A 21,429-nucleotide genomic window follows, 5' to 3' on the forward strand; every position below is an offset into this window, starting at 1 on the left:
TCTATTTACAATTAATGTCACATGCATATCACATTATTGTGATATTAGACTATTAAAAACTATACAGGCCACAAAATTGTGAGTTGCCCTTCCCATTTTTTTTCCTGTGTTTTACTACTGCTTAGAATTAATCTGAACATATATTACTTCTGAGTGAAACAGAGATTATAGGCACTAAAGATGATACACACTAGAAACCTTGTAATGTTGTGCATTACAACAAATTATTGGCTTCTCTAGTGATGAGGACATCCGTATGCTGCACACTTCCTCTGCTTTGTCCGTGGAAATTCACTCATTGCCGTCTTTATTCCCACAGGTTTTCTAAGAGTTGCCGTAGCTTACCAGTCTCATGAAGAAGTCAAAATTCTCAGTAGTTTTAATTCTTCACCTAGCATGTGTAGTATAGTTGATAATTTGTTTTCTGGAAAAGAAGCTTAAACTTTTGCAGGCAGTGCCTGACGAGTGGTTTGGGGAAGTGTTATGGCCTGGCTGTGTCAGCTCCAGGTTGGGTGTCCTCTGTTTCCATCGGGAGCTGAACCAGCTGAACCTCTTCACTGTTTTTCAGAAACTCTTGCCTCTCCTCAGATCACTGCCCTGGATCTGTAGCCAGCTAGGAAATTTGATAACCATAAGCAGCCTAAAAAACTTTGATTCAATGTAATATATTTTTCTCTTTTGAAACACCTGCATAAATCTTATTAATGCTAACGGACATGGCATGTTCACAAAGAAGAGGAAAAACAACCTGTTGTCTAAGATTTACACAGTCTCTGTGATGTTATTTTTAAAGGCTTCTGGGCTGTATTCTGGCTTCAGATTTTCTTCACAGCGTTCCTGTTGACGTCAGTAGGAGGTATACTTTCATATCTGGTGAGCATAGTTGTTTGCTGTTAACTATGGAACATATGGATCCGTACTTAGATACCAAGACTAGAGCCAGAGAAATACCTAAATAGAGAGACATGGGTGGAATGGCTAAAAATACAAAGGGTTAGATCTATTACAGTATGTCTAAAAATGCAAGGCATTTTTAGGCTGATGGTCTTTGCATTTAGCAAAATGGCAGTCATTAGCCTGTAACTGATCACTCCCAATCAGCTGATAAATTTAACTCTCCTTTGGATTAAAAAAAAAAAAAACAAAAAACAAAATAGAAACAAATCTTGAAATGATATGCTGTCAGTTTATGAACAGATGAAGGTAGAAAAGGCAAATTTTCTACCACGTCTTTTGCATACCCAGATGTAGTCAAGCACAAGTATCCAGATCTAAATGTAATATTGTTGTGCTATAATCTTATTGTGTAGGTAATGGTATAATATCGCATTAAAAAATGGTTCTACTGCATTAAGGTTTTTTAGTCTGCCAATTTGTTCCCTTTCATTCTGATTAGATTTTGCTTTTACCATTCCAAACTGATAAGAGAATAAATCCTTCCTGTTTGTGAATTGTTATCACATTAATCATTTTCTTCCTTTTTTTTCTTGAATTGATTGAAAACATCAACTGTATGAAAAAAACTTATTTAGCCATCTTTTCACACCACTTCAGTGCTTTTTTTTCATGTGTGTGTAGTACTTTGTGGTTTTTGAATATGCAGTTTCATGCATTTTTATGCACACAATTTTATGTTTTGGAATATGCAGTATATCCATCTACTTTTTGTTTTTGTATGGAATATCAATTATAGTTCCCATTACTGAACATACAAAAAATATTCTTTTTTCACTGTATACATGGTGTCTTGAAATGGAGGATAAAAGAGTCAACCATTGTCTTCCCCCAGAGGTAGCAGTGCTTCTGATAGATGGACATTTGTAATAAGTTAATCTCTAAAAGATTGAGAACTTGCTTGTGTTCTCAGTAGGTATGAGATTGTACTATTCGTATCTGATTAACAATATCAGGTTCAAATCTGATGTCAGAGAGGCTGAGTGGGATGGAAGAGTGTGGATAAGGGAATTCAGCTGTGACCCCTGTGTTTGATTTCAGATGTAGGACCAAGTCTGTTTATTTTGCACGCAAGGTCCTGTGATAAACTAGGAACTTTTGCTATTTCAGTTGCTTCTTGGCAAGCTGGGCTTTCCACCTAAACTGACTGAGTACCAGACAATTAGCTGTCTTTGGATCCGTTTTAAATAAGAGACTTGGAAAGAAGGCAGTAACATCTGCGCATTCACCATGGTCACATCTGCCTTCCCGTGCCTGGGGTCGGTGGCCGTCGCCCACGTTGCAGGCAGGTCGCAGCGGGTGCCTCGTGTGAGGGCCCGTCGGTGTGAGCGGACACAGCGTCGCCTTGGCCCAAACGCCCGCAGCTCGTACCCACCTCGCGCGCCTTCGCCCTCAGCGCCCAACGAGCAGGGGCCATGCGCATCTCATCCCTTAGCGCGGCTCAGCTCTGGCCTCTGGCTCAGGAAAACACTTTGTAACCCTTAACCCTAATGTTTTTGTCTCTTATAAACTTCAGAAGTAAATAAAAATCATAAATAACTAGCACTCTTTTTTGCGGTACTTTAGATGCTCTCAGTTTGCAAAGACTGCGTGTATGAATCACATACCAATGCATTTGTATTACTTGAAGCGATTCTTATCCTGGAAAAGTTATTTTTGTTTGCTTTTTGGTTCCCATTCACTCCTCCCATGGTAAGTGGACTTTTTTTTTTTGGTGTTACCATGCAGTGTTTTAAAATACAACTGCCTTTTTCTAAGGGCATAGTTCATGCAAAGACTTGACCAATGTTCAATCAAAAAAATTGTGCTAGCTATGGGCTAATGATGTGGTTCATCAGTTCAGCCATATGGAGATAAGGAATCTCTAGAAAAATTTCCTCTGTTTGGTTAGGGAGAGATTTGCTACCTGTAAATTGCTGAGATGACTCTATTACCATTTTGGGGTATAAGAAAGTAGTATAGGAGATGTAGGCCTAACACTGATACATTTGTAAGAACTTCAAGGAGGTTGAAAGTTGTATGTTGGGAAAACATGCAGTCATTCTTTTACAAATAGGTTGCTTTTTTCTGCTTAAATTATCAGTTAAAATAGTCAAATATTCCTATTCTCTTGCCTTCTTGTTTTGTGCACAAAAATCACAGACGTAGTGGGGCAGCTCCAGTGAAGACCAGCACCCAATTACTCCTACTGCCTGGAGTTTAAATCCAATCTAACTTGGAACATTCCTGGGGTAGTGAAGTGCATCTGTATTGCAAATACAGTTTTTTTTTTTTTCCCCCTATTTTCCTTTTCAGTGGTTCTAATTGCAGTGAGCAGCGTACTGCTCTGGCAGACTTTGCAGTTCCCTGTGTCACATTACGAGATGCCGAGGAGGAGGTTGTGTGCTCGTTATGCCCCACGTCTGTTTCATAACGTATTTTGCAAAGCTGCCTCCTGGCAGTGCCTCCCCCTGTGCAATGTTCACGCAGGGCAAGCGAGGGAGTCTCTGAGAGGGCCTGTGCTCGGGTGTTGAAGACTCCCTGTCGTCGCCGTCGTGCCCGAACGGCGTGGCCTCCGCTTCCCCCGTCACCGCCGTCGTGCCCGGGCGCTGCGGTGCCCCCTTCCCCCGTTGCTGCCGTCGTGCCCGGGCGCTGTGGCCCCCGTTCCCCCCGTTGCTGCCGTCGTGCCCGGGCGCTGCGGTGCCCCTTTCCCCCGTCGCCGCCGTCGTGCCCGGGCGTCGCCGCCGTCGTGCCCGGGTGCTGCGGTGCCCCCTTCCCCCGTCGCCGCTGTCATGCCCGGGCGTCGCCGCCGTCGTGCCCGGGCGCTGCGGTGCCCCCTTCCCCCGTCGCCGCCGTCGTGCCCTGGCGGCGCGGTCCCCGCCTTCCCAGCGCTGCCTCTTTCATGGGCTGAGGTAAGCGTAACTGGCCCCTTTCAGTTGGAGGTAATGCTGATAGGAAGGCAAGCAAAATAAAAATAGTGGTGCTTCATCCGATCCCACTGATGAGAAAGAAGGTTTGCCCTCTTCTCAGAGGTGTTATCTTGTGCTGTCTTACTAGAAGCTGCTGGTTCTGTGGAGTGGGTGTTGGATACAGCCTTTTTACACAAAAGGCATCTTGTGACTAAACAACCGGTTAGTGGGGAGAGCTGTTGGTCAGTGAGATGATTGTCTTTCTTCAGGTCTATGTAGAGCCTCCTGTCTTCATTTGGGGTGGGGATAGTCCCTTCTCTGGGTGCTGCAGGCCTGCTACCCATCGCTGCCAGTCGGTTGTTAAGGGGTTGAGCTTTCTCGTTTTGTTTTACTCGAGCTACAAATTCACCAAAAGTTGTATATATTGAAGTATGTTTTATGCATCTGAATACTGGAATAAAACCCTGGTCTGTGATACCCGCATGTCCTATTGAAATGATAAGACCCATATGCCTACATCTGAGGGTATGAACTGGACTTTAAGCATTTTCTCAAATGCACATAATGTGTGAACATACCTTTTTTGTGTCTCGGTATGGAGCTGAAAAGGCTCAGAACACACTCAATGCAGAGAAATGCTGCGATCTGGTAACTGTGCACCTTCTCCATTGCATTTCTTGCTCTGCTTTTTCTGTTCTGAATCTGTCGTTGCAGCTGCCTCTGCGATGTGGTCTGCGTGATGCCTGTGATAGACCCACAGCCAAGGGGGTGCTGTGGGTCTGCTCAGCACCTCAGCCTCGCACAGCACGACGGCTGTCGCACCCCGCTTGCAGCTAGTCCCTCTGCCCTAAGGGAGCAACAGGCTGTCAGCAGTTTTGCTTATGTCTCCTGCGTTAGAGCACATTTGTTTGGCTGTTTCTGCTTTGGTAATTTGACCAGCTTAAATTTCATTCTAGCTATGTCAAATTATTGAATAAAACTACAGCGTCGCACTGGCCAGGAAAATGGGAGGCTGGGTAGTAACATGTTTATAATCTAAATTCTTCCTGTTTTGCAGTTTCCATTTTACCAGTCAAGTGTGTGTGTTCAAGACTTTGTCTGCAGATGTCTATAGTAACCAAAGAATATTTTTAATGTATATTTACTGACATGTTTATTGAGGAAATTTCCTTCTAAGCAAATAAACAAAGCTGGTGAAGTTTGAGAGTTGCTAAACTGAGTGATTCTTAACATTGGGAGTTGTGTGCTGCATTATCTGAGTGACAACTTGATTTAACTTTTCTCCATAAAACTATCTGATCTTTACGTAGGAGGGAAGATAGCTGCATTTGCTTGAAAATTTTCAGCATAAAAATACTACAACATGGAATTCCGAGGGGAAAAGTGTGTTCTGCATGTTTTGAATAAATCAGCTCAGAATCATGATTAATATCTCTGCCTTTAGAAGTGTATTTTATGCCTAAATCCTGTTTTTAGACACACATATGACTCAGTGATGCCTGATGGGAGCTGTATTTTAGGAAGGATTACAGCTTGCAAAGAACAACATAATATAACTCTAGCTCTTAGCCCGACTGTGTCGGTTTCTGTGGATATCTACTTAAGCAGTATGTTTTGTTCTGGAGTGAATACCACTTGATCTTCGTGAGAGTATTCTGCATGGTTAATGTTGTAGTGAACTGTGACAGTCAGTTGGGGCAGAAACTTGCAGTCTTTTTGAGTTGGGGTTTAGACATTTGCAGACAGAAATCGCAAGGAAGTTCTCAGATTTTGATCTGCCTTGGAAGAGCTTTGTGTCTGCAGTTATAAACACACAGATACCTCCAGTGCTTTCCAGCGTCTTGTTTTAGTTCCTGCTTGTCAATACTGTAGAATTAAACTGCAGCGACAAGGCTCCTGAGAGCCAGAAAGCGACAGCTGGTAGTTGTGGACGCTGGTGAGGGTGAAGATCTGGTGCGTGGTCGTGTGTTCTGCTGCTGGCTCCCATTTCTTGCTTGTAACTTAGTTAAAAAAAGGAACTATGGAAATGAGAATCCACAAGATGCTTCCAAACCTGGCTCTTCTGAGGCAGAGGATGGGGCCACGCAATCTATTAGTAACTTCAGATGCTACAATGTTTTATCCCAGTTGCCGTAAAGTTGGAATTAAAAACAAACAAACAAATCAAAAATCACTAGTTTAGGTCCACTTCCAGAAGAATTTTCCAGCACATCTGGTTTAAGTTTAAACCTGAGGTAAATTTCCAGAGTCTTGTGTTGCCTTTTGTCACCTTGTTACTGCTATTACGCACTGCAGATTGGCAGAAGCGTGTTGGTGATGCACGAGAACGCTGTGGTACAGAAGGATTCTCTTTCCCCTCGCTCTCATGGAAATGGATGGCTTTCCTCAGTATTTATTCATTAAATTTGAAAGCACTTTGGGAACATAGAGACACCCATGCAGACCCTATAATTCTAGCAAAGTGTCAATGAACTGGTTCATTTCTGTTAACATGGCAGTTTCAAATGACCTTGCTCCATCTTGCTATCTTTAGTTTTGCTATCTTAAGCCATGGGAAAGGTGTTGCTACTATTCTTGTGACAACTTTGAGCACAGTCCTATGCCTGTTGGTCTCAATGGAAATGGTATCAAGGGTCCTTTGTATTCCTTGGATGTTTTTCAACCTTTCTGTTTTAAACATGGTCTTTATTTATCATCCACGTAGCAACTGCTCTCACAATCCCGTAATTTTTAGACCTTGGACATCTGAATGTGATGCATACATATGGTTCTTAATGGTAGGTGATTTTAATCTTCACAGGGATAATAAATCTGGCAAATCGCTCAAGCAATGGCATGGACTTGTCGATGTTTTGATCCCTTTTTACTTATTGCAGAGATTGCTTTGTTTAAGAATGCAGGACCGGTGTCTATTGTTATTACTAATGCTCAGATGTCAAACCTGCATTCCAACAAACTTCCCTTTCAACTAATCATTACTGTCTGCTTATTTGAAGCTTTAAGCAATGCTAGTTAGGCCTTTTTGGCAGTGGATTACTTCTCTTTCATGTTGTGTAGGAAACAATTCAGTTTTTCCTTATTTTCCTTCTTGACATGTAAGAACAAGCAGAGAAGACTATTTGGATATAACTGATTTGGCATGTTGTTTAGTAATGATATGAATGTCATGTGCTCACTTAAGAACTATTCAGCATTATACTTAAGAATATTTATTAAATAGTAGTAAAAATGTGTTAAAAAGAAAAGGAGCATTAAATATCAGTGGGGGAATCAGCTTGGGTAGTGGTAATGGACCTCCCTTGATTTAACGCTCCTCTGACCCTTTTGCACTGAAGGCACTGATAAAGCTAATAAAATGAGAGATTATCATTAGAATTCTTTTATACCAAATGCCTGAGGAAATTCTGAGATATTTTTTGGCTTTTTTCTGCCACTGCTAGCTTTTGAGGGCTTTATGCTGTAGACAGCTTAGCTTCTTCTAGTGTTTTGGTCCTCACCAAATCCTTCTCCATCCTTGTATTTATTCATAAAGGTGTGAGAGAATGAATGAAACAGACTCTTGTGTACTGACAGCAATCATGTAACCCGTGTGTCAGTTCCACTATATTGAAAGTTAAAATAGTACCATTTCTCCTCAAAATTAGATTAATATGTGTATAGTTCAAATTAAAGATGACTCTCTGAAACATTTCGTTGTATGTCGCTGCTGTGATACTTGTAAATGTTCTGTTCTGTGCACACTTTCCAGAATTTCAAGCACGTCTCAGCTTACCTGGGAAAAATTATCATGTTTTGAAGTTGAAATTTAAGGTGGTTTTCTGAACTGTAAAGAGCTAATACTGCTAATTTCTTGTACACTTAGCTGTTTTGTTAAAGAAATGTCGGATAATTCACTGTCAGGAATGCAGTGTGGCTGCCAGCTTGACATGTATAGAGGTGAATCTGTGATGTTTTTCTGAACAGATTCACTAACCTGAAAGGGAACTATTGACAGATAGTAGGATTAAGTACCCGGTAAAAGTATTGACTCTTTCTTCGTACTATTTGGGAAGCTCTTGGTCTTCAGATTTTGGAAAAAAATGGTGTTCTTGGCTGCTTAGTTGTGTCAGGGCTTGTTTCCTGTTTTTTGCTTGGCCAATCAATCCAATTTGATACAGTAGTACATATATGTTAAATACAAGTTCCGATGATCCTGGAAAAGAAAAAAATGCACTCCATTTCCAGGGCTTCTTGAGAAAAGCCAGTTGCATCCAGTTTACATATGCCAGGAAAACCATAACATTTGCAGTTAATTCAAACTGCTGGGGTCATAGTTACAAGCAGGGAGACAGGTATATACCTCTGATTCCTCCTCATGTCAGGCCTTGTAGAGGGTATCGGTTTCTTTATTCTACCTGTGACTTCACCTTCAAGTGGTGAGGGCAGTATGGTAGGCCTAAACCTGGAATATGGCCTTAGTACGTGATTTATCTTTTTAAGTGTTTTCTGCGTGAAAAAGATCCCAAGAAACTGCTACACTAAAGGAAAATTCTTTCAGTTGAGCAAGTCTCTAGTCATGTAAGAGTTACTGTTTCATATGTCTCCATCTCGTCTGTTCGATATGTCTCAATCAGTGTTCTCGTATTTGACATTAAATTCTACTGTAACTGAAAATTTAAAGTAATTACACTGAAGTCTGTAGAGAATATCTAGATTTAAAGCAGAGTGAGTGGATTTGGCTGAAAAACTGTTAACTCTTTGGAAACTTAAATCTGCACTTTTTGAAAAATCATATAATTTATATGACCTTTGCTCTGCAGGTTCAGAAGTCAAAACTAATATAAATGAAAAATACCATTTTTTTAATTTTAGATATCTTGATTTGATTAATGCTGATAATGCACAGGGAAACAAAATTTAACAAATTGACAAAGGTATAGGCACAACTGAGTTTACAAAGAAATATGTGATAGGAGCTATCTAGGTCGTCCAATTAGAATTAGCTGGATTTTAGCTGGAAACCTGGGTCGTGTTTGGTCTTGGTGGAAATTTCAGAATGTGTTCACTTCTAATGAGTGCTGAGTAACCACATGCAAATACGAAGGAACGGCTGGGCAAAAGCGGAGGGTGTGGAGGCAGAATTGTTCTCAGAATAGAACAAGGGAAGCTGTGAAAAGTTCCTCTTCTTTCTTTTTTCTTTTTTTTTTCCCTTTGAAATATTGGTTATTTAATGAAAAAAAAAGCGAACTTCATAACTGGTATTATAAACCATGGTCACTTATTTTCTGTGGTGTAGCAGCAAGACAGGAAATTACCTCATTCTGTCCTATTGGACTTAAAATTATGTATGTGTATATATATTATATATATAAAATCTATATTTTGCAGATACAGAACTTGACAGTCTCAACTTCAAAAGTACCTACTTCTGAGAGTTTTTTTAAGTGAATACGTAGTAGGTAAGGTACTGCTATTGCTGTCCTACAGAGGAGTGTTGTTGGCAACAGAGGCTCAGAAGATACAGTGGTGTTTGTTTCTATTTGGAATTAAAAAGAATAAGTAAATGTATTGTGCAGTAGTGTATGGGGCTACAAATGCAGTACTTATAATGACTGATATCAATTTGGAGGTTTATGAAAAATTAATAAGAGGTGCAACAGAATCAGCATTAGTTAGTAGATGATATTTAACATTACAAGATATTAGGGCCATTTTCAGGTATGCCAACTATTTCTAATAAAACTGACCATTGCTATTTAATTCTGCAATAATAGCTGATGTCTTGTATGGTGAATAAAGTTACTCACATTCGTACTGAAGCTGTTCTATCGTTGGATATGATGTAATTTAATCTTATTTTTCCACCAGCACAATAAATGTGTCTGTGTGAAACTGAATCTGCATTTGTGTATAACATTCTACTTTGTAATAATCTTCCCAAAGGGAGAAAAATGAATACACTTCAAGGAGTTTGATGTTCCCAGAGACTTTGTTTACAGTTTTGTTGAACTGTTGAGCATTTATTGTAAGGCGAGTAGATTGTTCTAGTTCTAATCATTATAATACAGTTCTGTTTTAATATTGCATGATCTGTGGGCTGCCATAAAGTTGTTACAAATTGGAGGGCTGATATAACATGAAATGAGGCACCTCATCTGAATGTTGCTTTTGTTCTGTATTTAACAAATCAGTATGTTGACATTTTCACTGATGGATTTCATTATTTGCTGAAAGGGTTTCAGGGGGTTTGACAGCATGAATGGTTTGTCCTACAGACTTCTGAGAATTGATAAAGGCATCTTTGTTCTTTGTGCAAAAGCACAACAGATACCTTATTGACTGATGCATACAAAAAGAGAAGGCTTGTATAGCTCGTATAGCTGCTGCATAAAATAAACTAAGAAAATAATTTTGGAGCCATTCTTCTATATTGTTCTCTCACTTTTTGCTAGCAACACATCTCATTAATCAAACTAAGAAGAAAAATTGTGTCCTCATTCAGTAAATTCAAAGCATATGTTTTATATCAGGTGCAGTTTGCGTGCTGTTTTTAGATGACAAAAATCAGAAAAAAAAACATAGTGAAGGACAGTAGGGCTAGTTAGTTAAATTTCTGTTGCCTGAACCATTTTTTCCTTTATGTAGCACAGTGAAGAGTGTGGTGACATTTATTGTGTGATACAGTCTAAATACAAAATAGAATCAACGTGTTTTAACTGTAATGTTGAATATCAAAATAGATATTGACGTTGTTGAAATTGTATGCTTTTTTAAGCAAGATCAAAGGCTCCAGAAGGATTTCCAAGTACCTATGCTTACAAGCAAGCACTATGAGTAATGTTTTATACAGACAAAAATTAGATGACATGCAAATTGAATAATTGTCTTCATCATGCAAAATTGGATAGTTATCTTCATCTCACTGTTTGTTCCCACATTTCCTAGTGGGAATTCAGTGGAAGCTTTGTATTTCCTCTATTTCCTCAGACACAAAGTAAAATTTCATTCCTTCTGAATCTGTTTTGTGAGAGAAGGTATGTAAGCAAGAGTAGGGATGCTTCAAATTGTCATGGTCTTTGCATCAACTCTTTTGTTTCAAGCACAAAAAGATAATTCCATGGTAACTAAAATACTTGGGTACTCTTGACAGAACAATACAAAGTTAAAATGCTTTGAATTTCTTGATCTTGATTTCTTTTCTTGCTGAAATAATCTAGACCAACTTTTCATTTATCTGGTATGTTTGTGTGTGTCTCTTTTTTTAAAGAAAAAATAAGCAAGCCAATTGAGTCATAAAGCATGAAACACTTATAATTGGAAAGTATTTGGCATGAAACAATGGAATTTTCTATTATGAGCATTTAGTAGGGAATTTGGAAATCAGCGGTACTGATTCATAAATTATTTTCTGAATACTGAATGTCGATACTTATTCAGGAGTACTTTATGTCAAGTGCGAAGGTTAAAAATTCAACTGGTTTGAGTCATTTGGCTAAGTAAATTATAGAGTTTTTAGGGCAAAACAAGCATGTGTATGTATGAAACCATTTTATTTCTGCTTTTTCCTACCAATACTTAATTTACATTTAAAAAATTCATTCTGAGATCCACAACACAAAAAGCTGTAGTCCCCCAGATATCTTTCTTTTGAAAGCCAAAAATTTTAGTATAAAGATTTTGATGGCATTGTAGCACTTGCTACTGGTCAGTATTGTGTAAATGATTTCATAAGAGGCTTCCTTTACTTGGGATTTTGTGTTTTAATTCTAATAAATCTGGATAAAAAAAAACTTAATGGGCATTAAGAAGGATTTGGATCTGTAATTCTCTCTGTTACTCCGTGATAGCCTCTGCTGAGTCTCCTTTCTGCATAACAGAAGGCAGCTTGCTGCCCGTGCAAATCCTAGGCGTTTCTGTATGAGCTAATATTGTTGTGCTTGCATAAGGCTTTAGGACATTATATCTAGAGAGCTCCAGAAAAGGTTCGTGCCCTGCAGATGCTTCTGTGTGATAGAAATGTGCAAGGTGATAAGAAAAGAGCTGAGATGTCATTAGGCATCCTGGGGCTATTAGCAGTCAACTAATGACTCATTGCTCAACACTAGGGTTCTTAGTTGGGCAGACCAGAGGTTGATTTCTGGTCACCTCCAGCACCTGCTGAACCCATTATAAAATTGGATTGCTCGATACACTTGGATGTGGACTTCACATTGAACTCCACATGCAAAATATGTAAAATAAATTCTTTCCTTCCTTCTTGGTTTACATGCCGAGTCAGTACGCTTGAAATATATAGAGTTGATTTCCATGGTAGGACACAGACTGATATCAGCAACAGACAAGTTACTTTGTGCTGTGACTTTTTCTAAACACTAATGAAAGGGTTTTTTTTTTTTTTCTGCTGTAGAACTGCCAATGTGTGCTATTCATGTGTGTGCCTGAGAGAGAAAGAGCTGGAGCTGTTCAAAGAAATGAGTTTCCTTATTGCAATTTTTTTCATCTTGGCATGTGTTCTCTTGTAACGATCTCAAGAATTGGACTTAAAGAAAATTTTGCAGCCCTTCTGTGGGAAGTGATATTTTCAGTCCACCATCTTAATATCATGTAGATTCCTTGGATGTTTGAGTGTATTTGAACTGAGCCTCAGGAAAAAGCTTAAACTTCAAAATGGAGCATGCTTTAGGAAAAGTTAGAGAAAAATAAGGAACTTAATCCTCCAGAAATTATTCTTGTCTGCTGGATGTGAGTTCTGCTGATCAGCTAATAAATACCTTGTTTTAGCAACTACAGCTCTGCATTTTATGTTGGAAGTTCCCTGAGATAGATGTGGCTGTTTGGGACTGTTTTCCTTGGCATATGAACCACAATTTTGAGAATGACGGTCTGTTAAAGATACAGGTATTCAAATAAGAAATTAGCAGATAGTGTCTGTTATATTTTATTTATTTATTTATTTAGATATTTGTGAGTACATCTATCTATATATCTATATAAAATAATATATACACATATGCATGTATTTGTAATATATATAATTTATTTGTGTGGATATATGCATATATATGTTCTTAAATAGTCTTTTTTCTTCTTTTTAGTTTTTATTGTTATGAAATTTTTTACCTGAGTGATGGATCAAAGTATTTTTTTAATTATCAAATATTAAATATTAAGTTCCACAGCAAGTTGCGATTGACTTGTGGTATGGGAAATTTGTACACCCATCTGTATGATATATGTTACCTATCCTAAGTTACCCTATCTATGTTACCCTTTTGTTGTAAACATGAAATTGGAAGAATCACATAAGATTTTCCTTTATGCTTATCTTGTGTTATCTGGAAGACATCAAGTCGTTGTTGTTATTTTGGGGGAAATAAATGAGAAGGAAGAGATTTCCTGCCAAGCTTTGGAGCTGGAGCAGGTGCCACTCAGGTGTTTGGATGGGTGATTATGTGCTTGGCTCTGTGCAGAGAGTTAAAGGGCTGGAGTTAAAAGACTGGATTTTGAATCATTGCAGTCTGGGACTGGCTGGTGTAATCTTCCTTTCAACATGGTTTCCAGTATGATTTTAGGGAGAGAAAGCCCTCTGTATGAAGTTTCTGGAGTTTCTTGCACAATGTTCAGAGTAATTTGACAACCAGATCCTGCCTGTGCAGCTGCATCAACATGTAGACCTGAGTCTCTGGTACAGTGATCAAAAAGGTTGTTCATCTCTGTAGTCTTCTCAGTACCGATCACAACATATAGAGCAGAATGCTGGAGAAAATCCATGTAAATAACTGGATGCTGCACATTTTTATCTGTGTTCCTATGGCACAAGTCCTTGGAGATAAATCACAAAGCAAAATAACCTTCAAAATCTGATGTGGATGCTGCGAAGGATATGCTAATATTGTTCTCTGTCACTGGAATAATCCAGGCTAAGGCAGCAGTAATTATGAGAAATCGCACAAAATATAGGTAAAGAGCTATCCGAAAAAAATGTCTAACTTTATCAAATTCCATAACTAGTAATCTTTAAATGTATACCCTGGCCTTAGTGTATGCCTATGAAAATATTTTGTAGAGGTTTTTCCTGCTCCCTCTTACACGTTTGATACAGGATTTAGATAGTGTTTTAGAAGCACAGTAACTGTCTAATCCATTTCCTATCTGACTCCCACTTTCCAAATAGGAAAAGATAAGCAATATGGGGAGTGCTGTCAAAACATACATTTCTTTTTATTTATTATTTGACTTCGATCCATGATAGTGGTTTTGGGTGCTACTTCTGACTCTGGAAGCCAAATTTTCCAGCCCATGTGGTCCGTTCTCTGTTATTTCAATAAACATAGAGGAAACTGTGTCTGCAGAGCCCTGCACATGAAGGTAGAAAGATTTCTACCTCAAAGGAAATGGAACAACCTGCTAGCAATGTGCTTCGTGTTCCTAGTTTGCTAACCTAAAGTGCATACTTAAGTGCATACACTTACATTTGACTAGAGTTCGTGCTGTGTGTCTGTCGCCTGGTAGCGTGTGATGTGCCAAGGATAACACAGCACTGCAGCCAGTGAACAGAGCGGCACCAATGTCTAACTTGGTCTGAAGCAAGTTTTGCAAAATTGCTTTCAGAGATTTGGCTTCTAAACTGATCGGGTTACTGTGGAGATCACTAGGGCTCTGTGGAAAACTTGTAGTTGTTGAGGAGAACTTTTATGAAAAACATCTACGTGGGTGGATTCAGGTGACTGGAACATCAAAGCCCTTAAGCCTTTCACACCAAATGAAGAAATAATACTTCTCAACAGGGAATCATATTCCCCTTATGCTTTTTTCCATGTGCTTGTCTTTGGAGGGAGTTAGGGAGATGAGATTTGCTTTAGCTACATGAGAGAAAGAAATAGTTCTTACTTTCAGTCAGATGATACAAAGATCTAGACTATATGGGTGTGATTCTGGTCAGAATAATAACCTTTTGCTTTAAAAGTATAACCAAGTGTCTACTTGTTTTTAACAAGTCATTAACTTCTTTTTCTGCAAGGGCCATTGGGAACTAGTCCAGCTTCCTGGGAAGGACTGATGGGTTTTTTCTTCTTTTGTTAACTGGGAGAGGTTTCCCATCTTCCTTACCGCATCCAGGCAACCTGTTCTAGCCTGCCTTAAAAACGGGGACCAGACTTGAAAAGATGTCAGCTAGAGGCATTTTATAAGCTGGGCATACCTGGTCAAGTCTGGATGTAATTGCTGAGGTGAATCACTTTTATCTGTTCTTAATTTAAGAAGCAAATTTCCTTCTTTTTCATTTCTAATGAAAGCAATGGGTATCAAGTCTTACATTAAATTGTATGGACAGTAAGAGTTTCAAGTTCATGTTTTGATTTAAAAATTTATGTATATGTCTAACTATCTTTTTGATCATCCAGATTATCTTAATTTTCATCTGAGACTTTCTTGTGTTATTGAGTCTTTAAGGAAGAACATTGATTATAGTTATGTATGATATTGCACATCCTAGATGATGTTTAAAAATCAGATTTTGACAAGAACAGTAGAGGTGGAGTAGACCTTCTGGCATTCAAACATATACTGGAAATAGAGAATCTGTATTTTAAAGCAGAGCACAGAATCATATTTCTATCTGTACTAACAAATGCTGGACATATTCCAGAGATATTTTCAGGCTTTTAGAAAATTAAGATAAATGGGAACTTTTCACCATTTTGTAGTTGTCTATCACTATATGAGGTTCTGAACTGTAGACACAGCTGTTTTTTAAAGGCAAACAAAATGATAGGAATTGTTTAAGGTGTGCTTAGGGAAGGAGGTTACTGGATGTACTCAGTCTCTAAAATGAAATTCTGTCTCTGCACATAATCTTTTTTTTCTCTTTTTTTTTAGGTCTTTGTAGAAAGCCTTATATGGGCAGGGAAGAGAGGGACAAATGTAGCTCATACTTTTCACAGAAAAGATTTGACAATCCTTTTGTAAAGAAGTGTGGCATTTCTGTTATGAAGTGGTTGCAAAAACCAGGAAATACGATTTTTTTTTTTTTGTAAATACCTGCAGTAAGACACTTAAACTGCAAACCATTCTGTGAGCCTGTTTATAAGGCCTGAAGTTGCTTTTGTTTTGCTTAACCAAATGGCCGAAACACTGCCAGCAGTATGTCTGGAATGTTATTTACTTGGTCTATTGCTGAAGTTTTTCTCTGTAGCACTGTACACATGCCACAGTTAGGGGTCATTTACTTTAAAATGACCAAAATAATACCCCCCAAAGCGGCAGTTATTGTTCTCAACAGGGGCTTTATAATAAAAGGGAGCAACTCATCATATTTTGCAGCTTCTGTGTTCACACTTTTTTCTCTCTCTACCCCTCCCTCCCTCCTTTCCTTCCTTCTCCCTTTTCATCAGCAGAATTGTTTCTGGCAAAAATTTGCAAAGCTGGTGTTTGTTCATGCTTTGTGACTCGGTTCCTCTATTAGTGCTTTCATTCCTTACATTATGTCTTACGACGCCAACCACTTGAAACGTGTTAACTTGCTTTGCAGGATCGTGACATTTATCGTGATATTTTACGAGGGGGTGATGGAGCGTGTTTTCCCCATCGAAGCCCATACGTTTCACGGTGTCGGCTCCAGACATTCAACTGGTTGCAAGAGAGCTGTGGGTGTGTTAACATTTCCAACGGAAGGGCAGGGCGGGTGGGGAAGCGCTCTGGAACGCTGACGACTAGTGCTTGGTTCTTGGAAACGTCTTCAGGCCATGTGCTCCCCTCCCACGCAGCGAGGGCTGGACTCAGGGCTGAGGACCCTGTGGTCGCTGCGGTATTACCGCTGTGCTTTCCTTGCCTTCTAGCTGGCTGGAGTTGAGCAAACAGCTGAAATGCAGATTACAGAGGCCCAGGGTTAATGCAGGAACCCTCTGCAGATGATTTGTGCCCCTTAGAGCCCCATCTTTGGCACTGCTTGCTTGTTAGTCCTGGTGGGCCTAGTTCTGCTATTCCTCTTACTTAAAGGTACTTAATTTCAGAAATTATGTAACTGCTGAGGAGTTAATGTCTAATTGGTATAAACACAGCATGAATTGCCTTACAGCACAACGTGAGTTTGGAGCTGTAGTAACTTGCAGTTCAATGCAAGTATACATATCAGGGTTTTTTTTCCCATTCGTATTCTTTTCATATTGCATTGAACTTGCATTTTAATGCATTTTTGGTTGGGTTGAGAGGAGAGCAGAGAGAAAGTAAAGCGGACAAAGATTGGATTGTTTTTACATGTCCTCAAATGTAGACATTTACTGGATCTCTAGCTTTTTTTGTGTGTGTGCTTTTGGTAAATGATGTTCTCCTTCTTCTGCATCTGCCAAAAAGATGAGCTGTTATCCTCAGATGGTATCTTTTTAGCTTGTTATAAGTTGTAACAAGTGCATGTGCTTTACTATGCTTGGTCTTTGTAGCTTTTGGAGAGTGATTTGTTTTCGTTATGAAACATTTCTGCTGTATTTGTTTCCGGCTTTGGTCATTTAATTGATAAATACCTGCTGCCTGTATTCACACCTGCTCATCTTTTATTATCCTGTCTTAAATATAAAAGATTCTGTTGAAATAAATCAGACTTGTAATTTGAAAAATAGAAAATTTGGGGGTTAAGTTACTTCTTACAGGTAATAGCAGTTTCATGGTTGAATACGAAACAAGAGCTTGGCAGAGTTTTAGTTTGAATCTCTGCCAGCCAGCAATAAAGTGCAACCTAATTCCTGAAAATGACTGAGCCATAAAGTCTCTGTCATGATCTAGCGTGCATCTAGTAATAACAGGCTGACAAGGCTAATAAAGTCTATGTATTGTTGTAGCCATGCATTGCATGTTGTAACAGCTCTGTAATGTGGTTGTCCTTCATTCGTGTTGTGCAGCCCCCATATCATCTTCCTGTCGCAGAGTGTGTTACCTGGAGGGCGACATCTCTGTGGAGCGCGTCTCTGTCATGAGATTGCACATGCCTGGTTCGGACTGGCTATTGGTGCTCGTGACTGGACCGAGGAGTGGATAAGTGAAGGGTTTGCCACTTACTTAGAAGATATATTTTGGGCCAGGACTCAACAGGTAAGGTGACAATATATCACTTCTCTATCAAGTCACATGGGAATCAAAATGATACATCCTTCTGTCAGTTAGTTTTAAACTAATCCTCCTGTGCTATGAGGCAAGTCCTTCAAAATGGTGCTGGAATTGCATGCTAACTTGTTTCAAAGCAAAACAAAACAACTCTTTCCTCCCTTGTCCATAATGAATGCTCACCTTTGCAACGTAAAGGTTGGTGCAAATAAGAACGGATGCATCTGCTTGTCAGTGATTACCTTCCCCAGAAATGTACTACTCAAATATTACCATTGAGTTATCAGGCAGTTTTTTTGGCATTCGTTCCACTTGTACTTCTGAACCTGAAATAATCAGCAGTGACTTGCTGAATAATGTAATATTCAGGCACCTTGATGAAGATAGTGTCTGGCCCTATGAATAGGCAAGAGGCGTGCCTTGGAACAAAATGGTTGCTGATGAATGGAGCAAAACCACATTTTTTTATGCTGTCCAGAAAAAAATACAGAGTCCATCCTAAAATCATAGTCCATCCTAAAATGTGAAGTTCATAGATTATGTGTCAGACAGTGATGTGGTTTTCTGATCTGATTTTTTTTTTTTTGTCACACCTCTGCTACTTCAAGCATTTTGTGTGTTTGTTTCCTCCTGTACTTGTGCCGGACCCTGAGTCTCTTTTCTCTGTCTCATGGGGCACCATTTAAGTCTGTGGAGCAACCTGTGTGGGAGAGCAGAGGGGACTGGGGACCAGCATCGTACAGTCTTCCATTTTAAAGATTATTAGGCATGTTTATAGCATTGAATAAAATAAAATGTCTTGTCAATTTCTGGAGCAAAGCAAAAGACTGTTCAAATTGTTCACTTTTCCTTCATGTCCTCAGACCCTTTCTGCCATTACCTTGAGCTTTACTGCTCTGTTGTGAGGTGTTCACATCATCCCACACTTCTGTGAGCTAACTGGAAGTGTCTTCACTGTGATAGATATCTTTTCTTGTAAAGGAGTAAGCAACCAAACGGGCTGAGTATTATCCTTGTTAATTTATAAGGTGAGAAAATTTGTTGCTTTTTCCCCTCTGAAATTATTGAGCAATTTCGCTGCTGTGCAAAGTTTGGATTATGAATATATTCAGTATTACAATTTGAATTGTGACTGAAATATTGATTTGATGAAGGAGAATATTAGCAGTTTTCCCTTTTTCAATCTCCCTTCTTTCCTCCCTCATAATAAAAAATGTGCAAGTTAGCTGCTGATTTATAAGCTGACAACCTGGAATTTATCTCATAATTTTTCTGTTAATACTGCTTTTATGGGGAAGATACAGTGGGGAGGTTTTACCCTGTTCATGAAGCAGAAGTACTAGGAAAGTGGGGTAAAATCAGGACACAAAAACAGCTCTTTGCTTTCAAGGCTGGAAAGAGTAAAGATGCAGCTAGGACTGATATGCCAGGTACTGCACGGTACTGTATGTTCATTTCACTTATTGTCAGTCACCAAGGGGAAAAAAAACATGCCTATCTCTCCTCAGACAGAAATATTTAACCAACTATTGATTTGATGTACCCAGTGAGGCACCTCTTTCCCTCAGTGCTGCTATTAACTCAGAGCAACAGCCATAATTTTTGTTTTTGTTGTTGTTCAAGGCGTGCTTCTGCTGCTTCCTGCATTTCCTGCATGCTGCAGGGAAACAAAACAAGTTTCTCTTTCTGCAAATTATTAGTGACTGTTGGGAAACAACAATCAATGATCTGTGGGTTTTTTTTTTTTTTTTTTTTGTGTACTGGACAGCTGTCACATGATGAAGTAAAAGCACAGCAGGAATTGAAAGCTTTACTGCGCTGGCGAAGACTCAGAGATGAGGTGCAGAACTCTGAAGAAGAGCTACAAGTTTTACGGTAAAGATCTCACAGTGTAATATTTGCCTTTGCTCTCTTTCTCTCTCCTGCTTTCTTTTTGTCCTGTTTTTCTTCATCCTTTTTCTCCCTGTAAAGGGTATGCTTCCAAATCATCTGATTAAGTCATCTGCGTTTCCTTATTTCCTTCTGAAGAAAAAAGAAAAGCCAAATTAAATTCACCAGGTTATTCATCTTCTCCATAATATAATTGCTTTTGTGCTTGTTATAAAAAGCTTTCCAAAAATGTGGGGTTTAGTTTGATATAAAATGTCTCTAAGCATTTTACAAGAGCTTCTATTTGGGAAAAAAGAGGCCATTTCCTGAACAAAGTTCAAGTTTGTAGCTATAAAAACTTCTTTTTTTTTTTTAACTCTGACTGAAGACAAGCACATGCAGGAATATATCATGTAACTATCAAGTTCAATGAAGCTTTAAAAACAAAGGAAAATGCAAAATGAACTACATAATTGTGTCTTCTCTTTAGAAATGGCTAATTCTATTTAAACAAGATTTTGTTCTTTACATACCAGAGGATGAGCTCAGGGCTTCTTCTCATGTAGCTAAATACATTAAATCAAAAAAAGGTACTTGCTTTGCTAATGTTTTAATAATCAGGGCTGTTCTTATTGGTGCTTTTGGAGTTTGCCTGTCTTTTGTCTTCAGGTATCTAGACGGGTTGCCTAATGTCTCCATTGCTTGTCTCCTCCAACAGGCTTTGACCAGGAAAATAAGTTTACTAATCTGAACCTCAATTAGTCCTATACTTACCCAAATCACAGAAGTGCAGGGACAGAAAGGTTATTCACTACATCCTCCAATCCCGTGCTACATGCCACAGACCATCTTCAACATATTTTTACTAACTTTTTCTTAGAAACCCCAATTTAAGAGGTTTGTGCGGTGTCCAAGCTGTTTTAGAACTAGCAATTAAAAACAGTTTCCTAATATATGGCTAAAATCTTATTTCCAGTTGTGCAGATTTTTTCTATTCTTTCACCAAGCAACAGTGAAGAATAAATTGAGCACCATCCTTTTTATAATCCTCTTTCAGAAGACTGTTGTCATTCCATTCATTTTGAGGTCTTCTTTTCTTTATGTGCTTTCTCTTTAGGGCCTAATACCCAGTACGCAAACATAAAAGGCTAATGTTCACCAATGGAGAAATTCTTCCCTGTGGATTCATGTCATCGAAAAATGTGTCATCAAGCAAAAATGCTACTGTAGTCTTTCATTGATTTACCTTAATTCACATTTAGTGATTAATTGTGTGTCACAGCTGTAAGCAGAGTCAGTCAAATTATACATTTGCAAGTGTGCAATTTAGTGATAAGGCTTGCTTTTGTATTTATACCTATCATCAACTACCATACGGCCGCTACCAACACAAGTAATGATTGACAAAGTTTTCTTTCTTTTACACTAACTATATAGTTGTTTTCTTTTGTTTTGTTTCCCTAGGGTAAAAATAACCTCTATGGTTTGAGGCTCAAGGGCATCTATTTATCTAGCAAATGAAACTGAAGTTTTCTACAAGTTTCCACACTTAGTAGATGTCAAGTCTCTGTGTTTACCATGTAGTATTTGCCTATTGCGTAGTGACATTCTCAGTGTAAATGCAAAAGAATGATGAATAAGTTTG

General features: G+C 38.8%; 1 protein-coding gene across 1 annotated transcript in view; it reads left to right on the forward strand.

Annotated features, from left to right (window-relative positions):
* The first annotated feature begins 2,184 nt into the window (after nucleotides 1-2,184).
* Nucleotides 2,185-21,429, forward strand: part of LOC104574598 (aminopeptidase O (putative)) — a 134,380-nt gene continuing 115,135 nt past the window's right edge. The window contains exons 1-4 of the mRNA XM_088525674.1: nucleotides 2,185-2,428; nucleotides 3,470-3,845; nucleotides 17,714-17,903; nucleotides 19,684-19,790. Coding sequence (XP_088381800.1) covers nucleotides 2,185-2,428; nucleotides 3,470-3,845; nucleotides 17,714-17,903; nucleotides 19,684-19,790 — 917 coding nt within the window. The remainder of the gene's footprint in view (nucleotides 2,429-3,469; nucleotides 3,846-17,713; nucleotides 17,904-19,683; nucleotides 19,791-21,429) is intronic.

Source organism: Tinamus guttatus, unplaced genomic scaffold (genome assembly GCF_059628265.1).
Source record: "Tinamus guttatus ecotype Peru unplaced genomic scaffold, ASM5962826v1 Tinamus_guttatus_pri_ptg000236l, whole genome shotgun sequence".
Taxonomy (NCBI): domain Eukaryota; kingdom Metazoa; phylum Chordata; class Aves; order Tinamiformes; family Tinamidae; genus Tinamus; species Tinamus guttatus.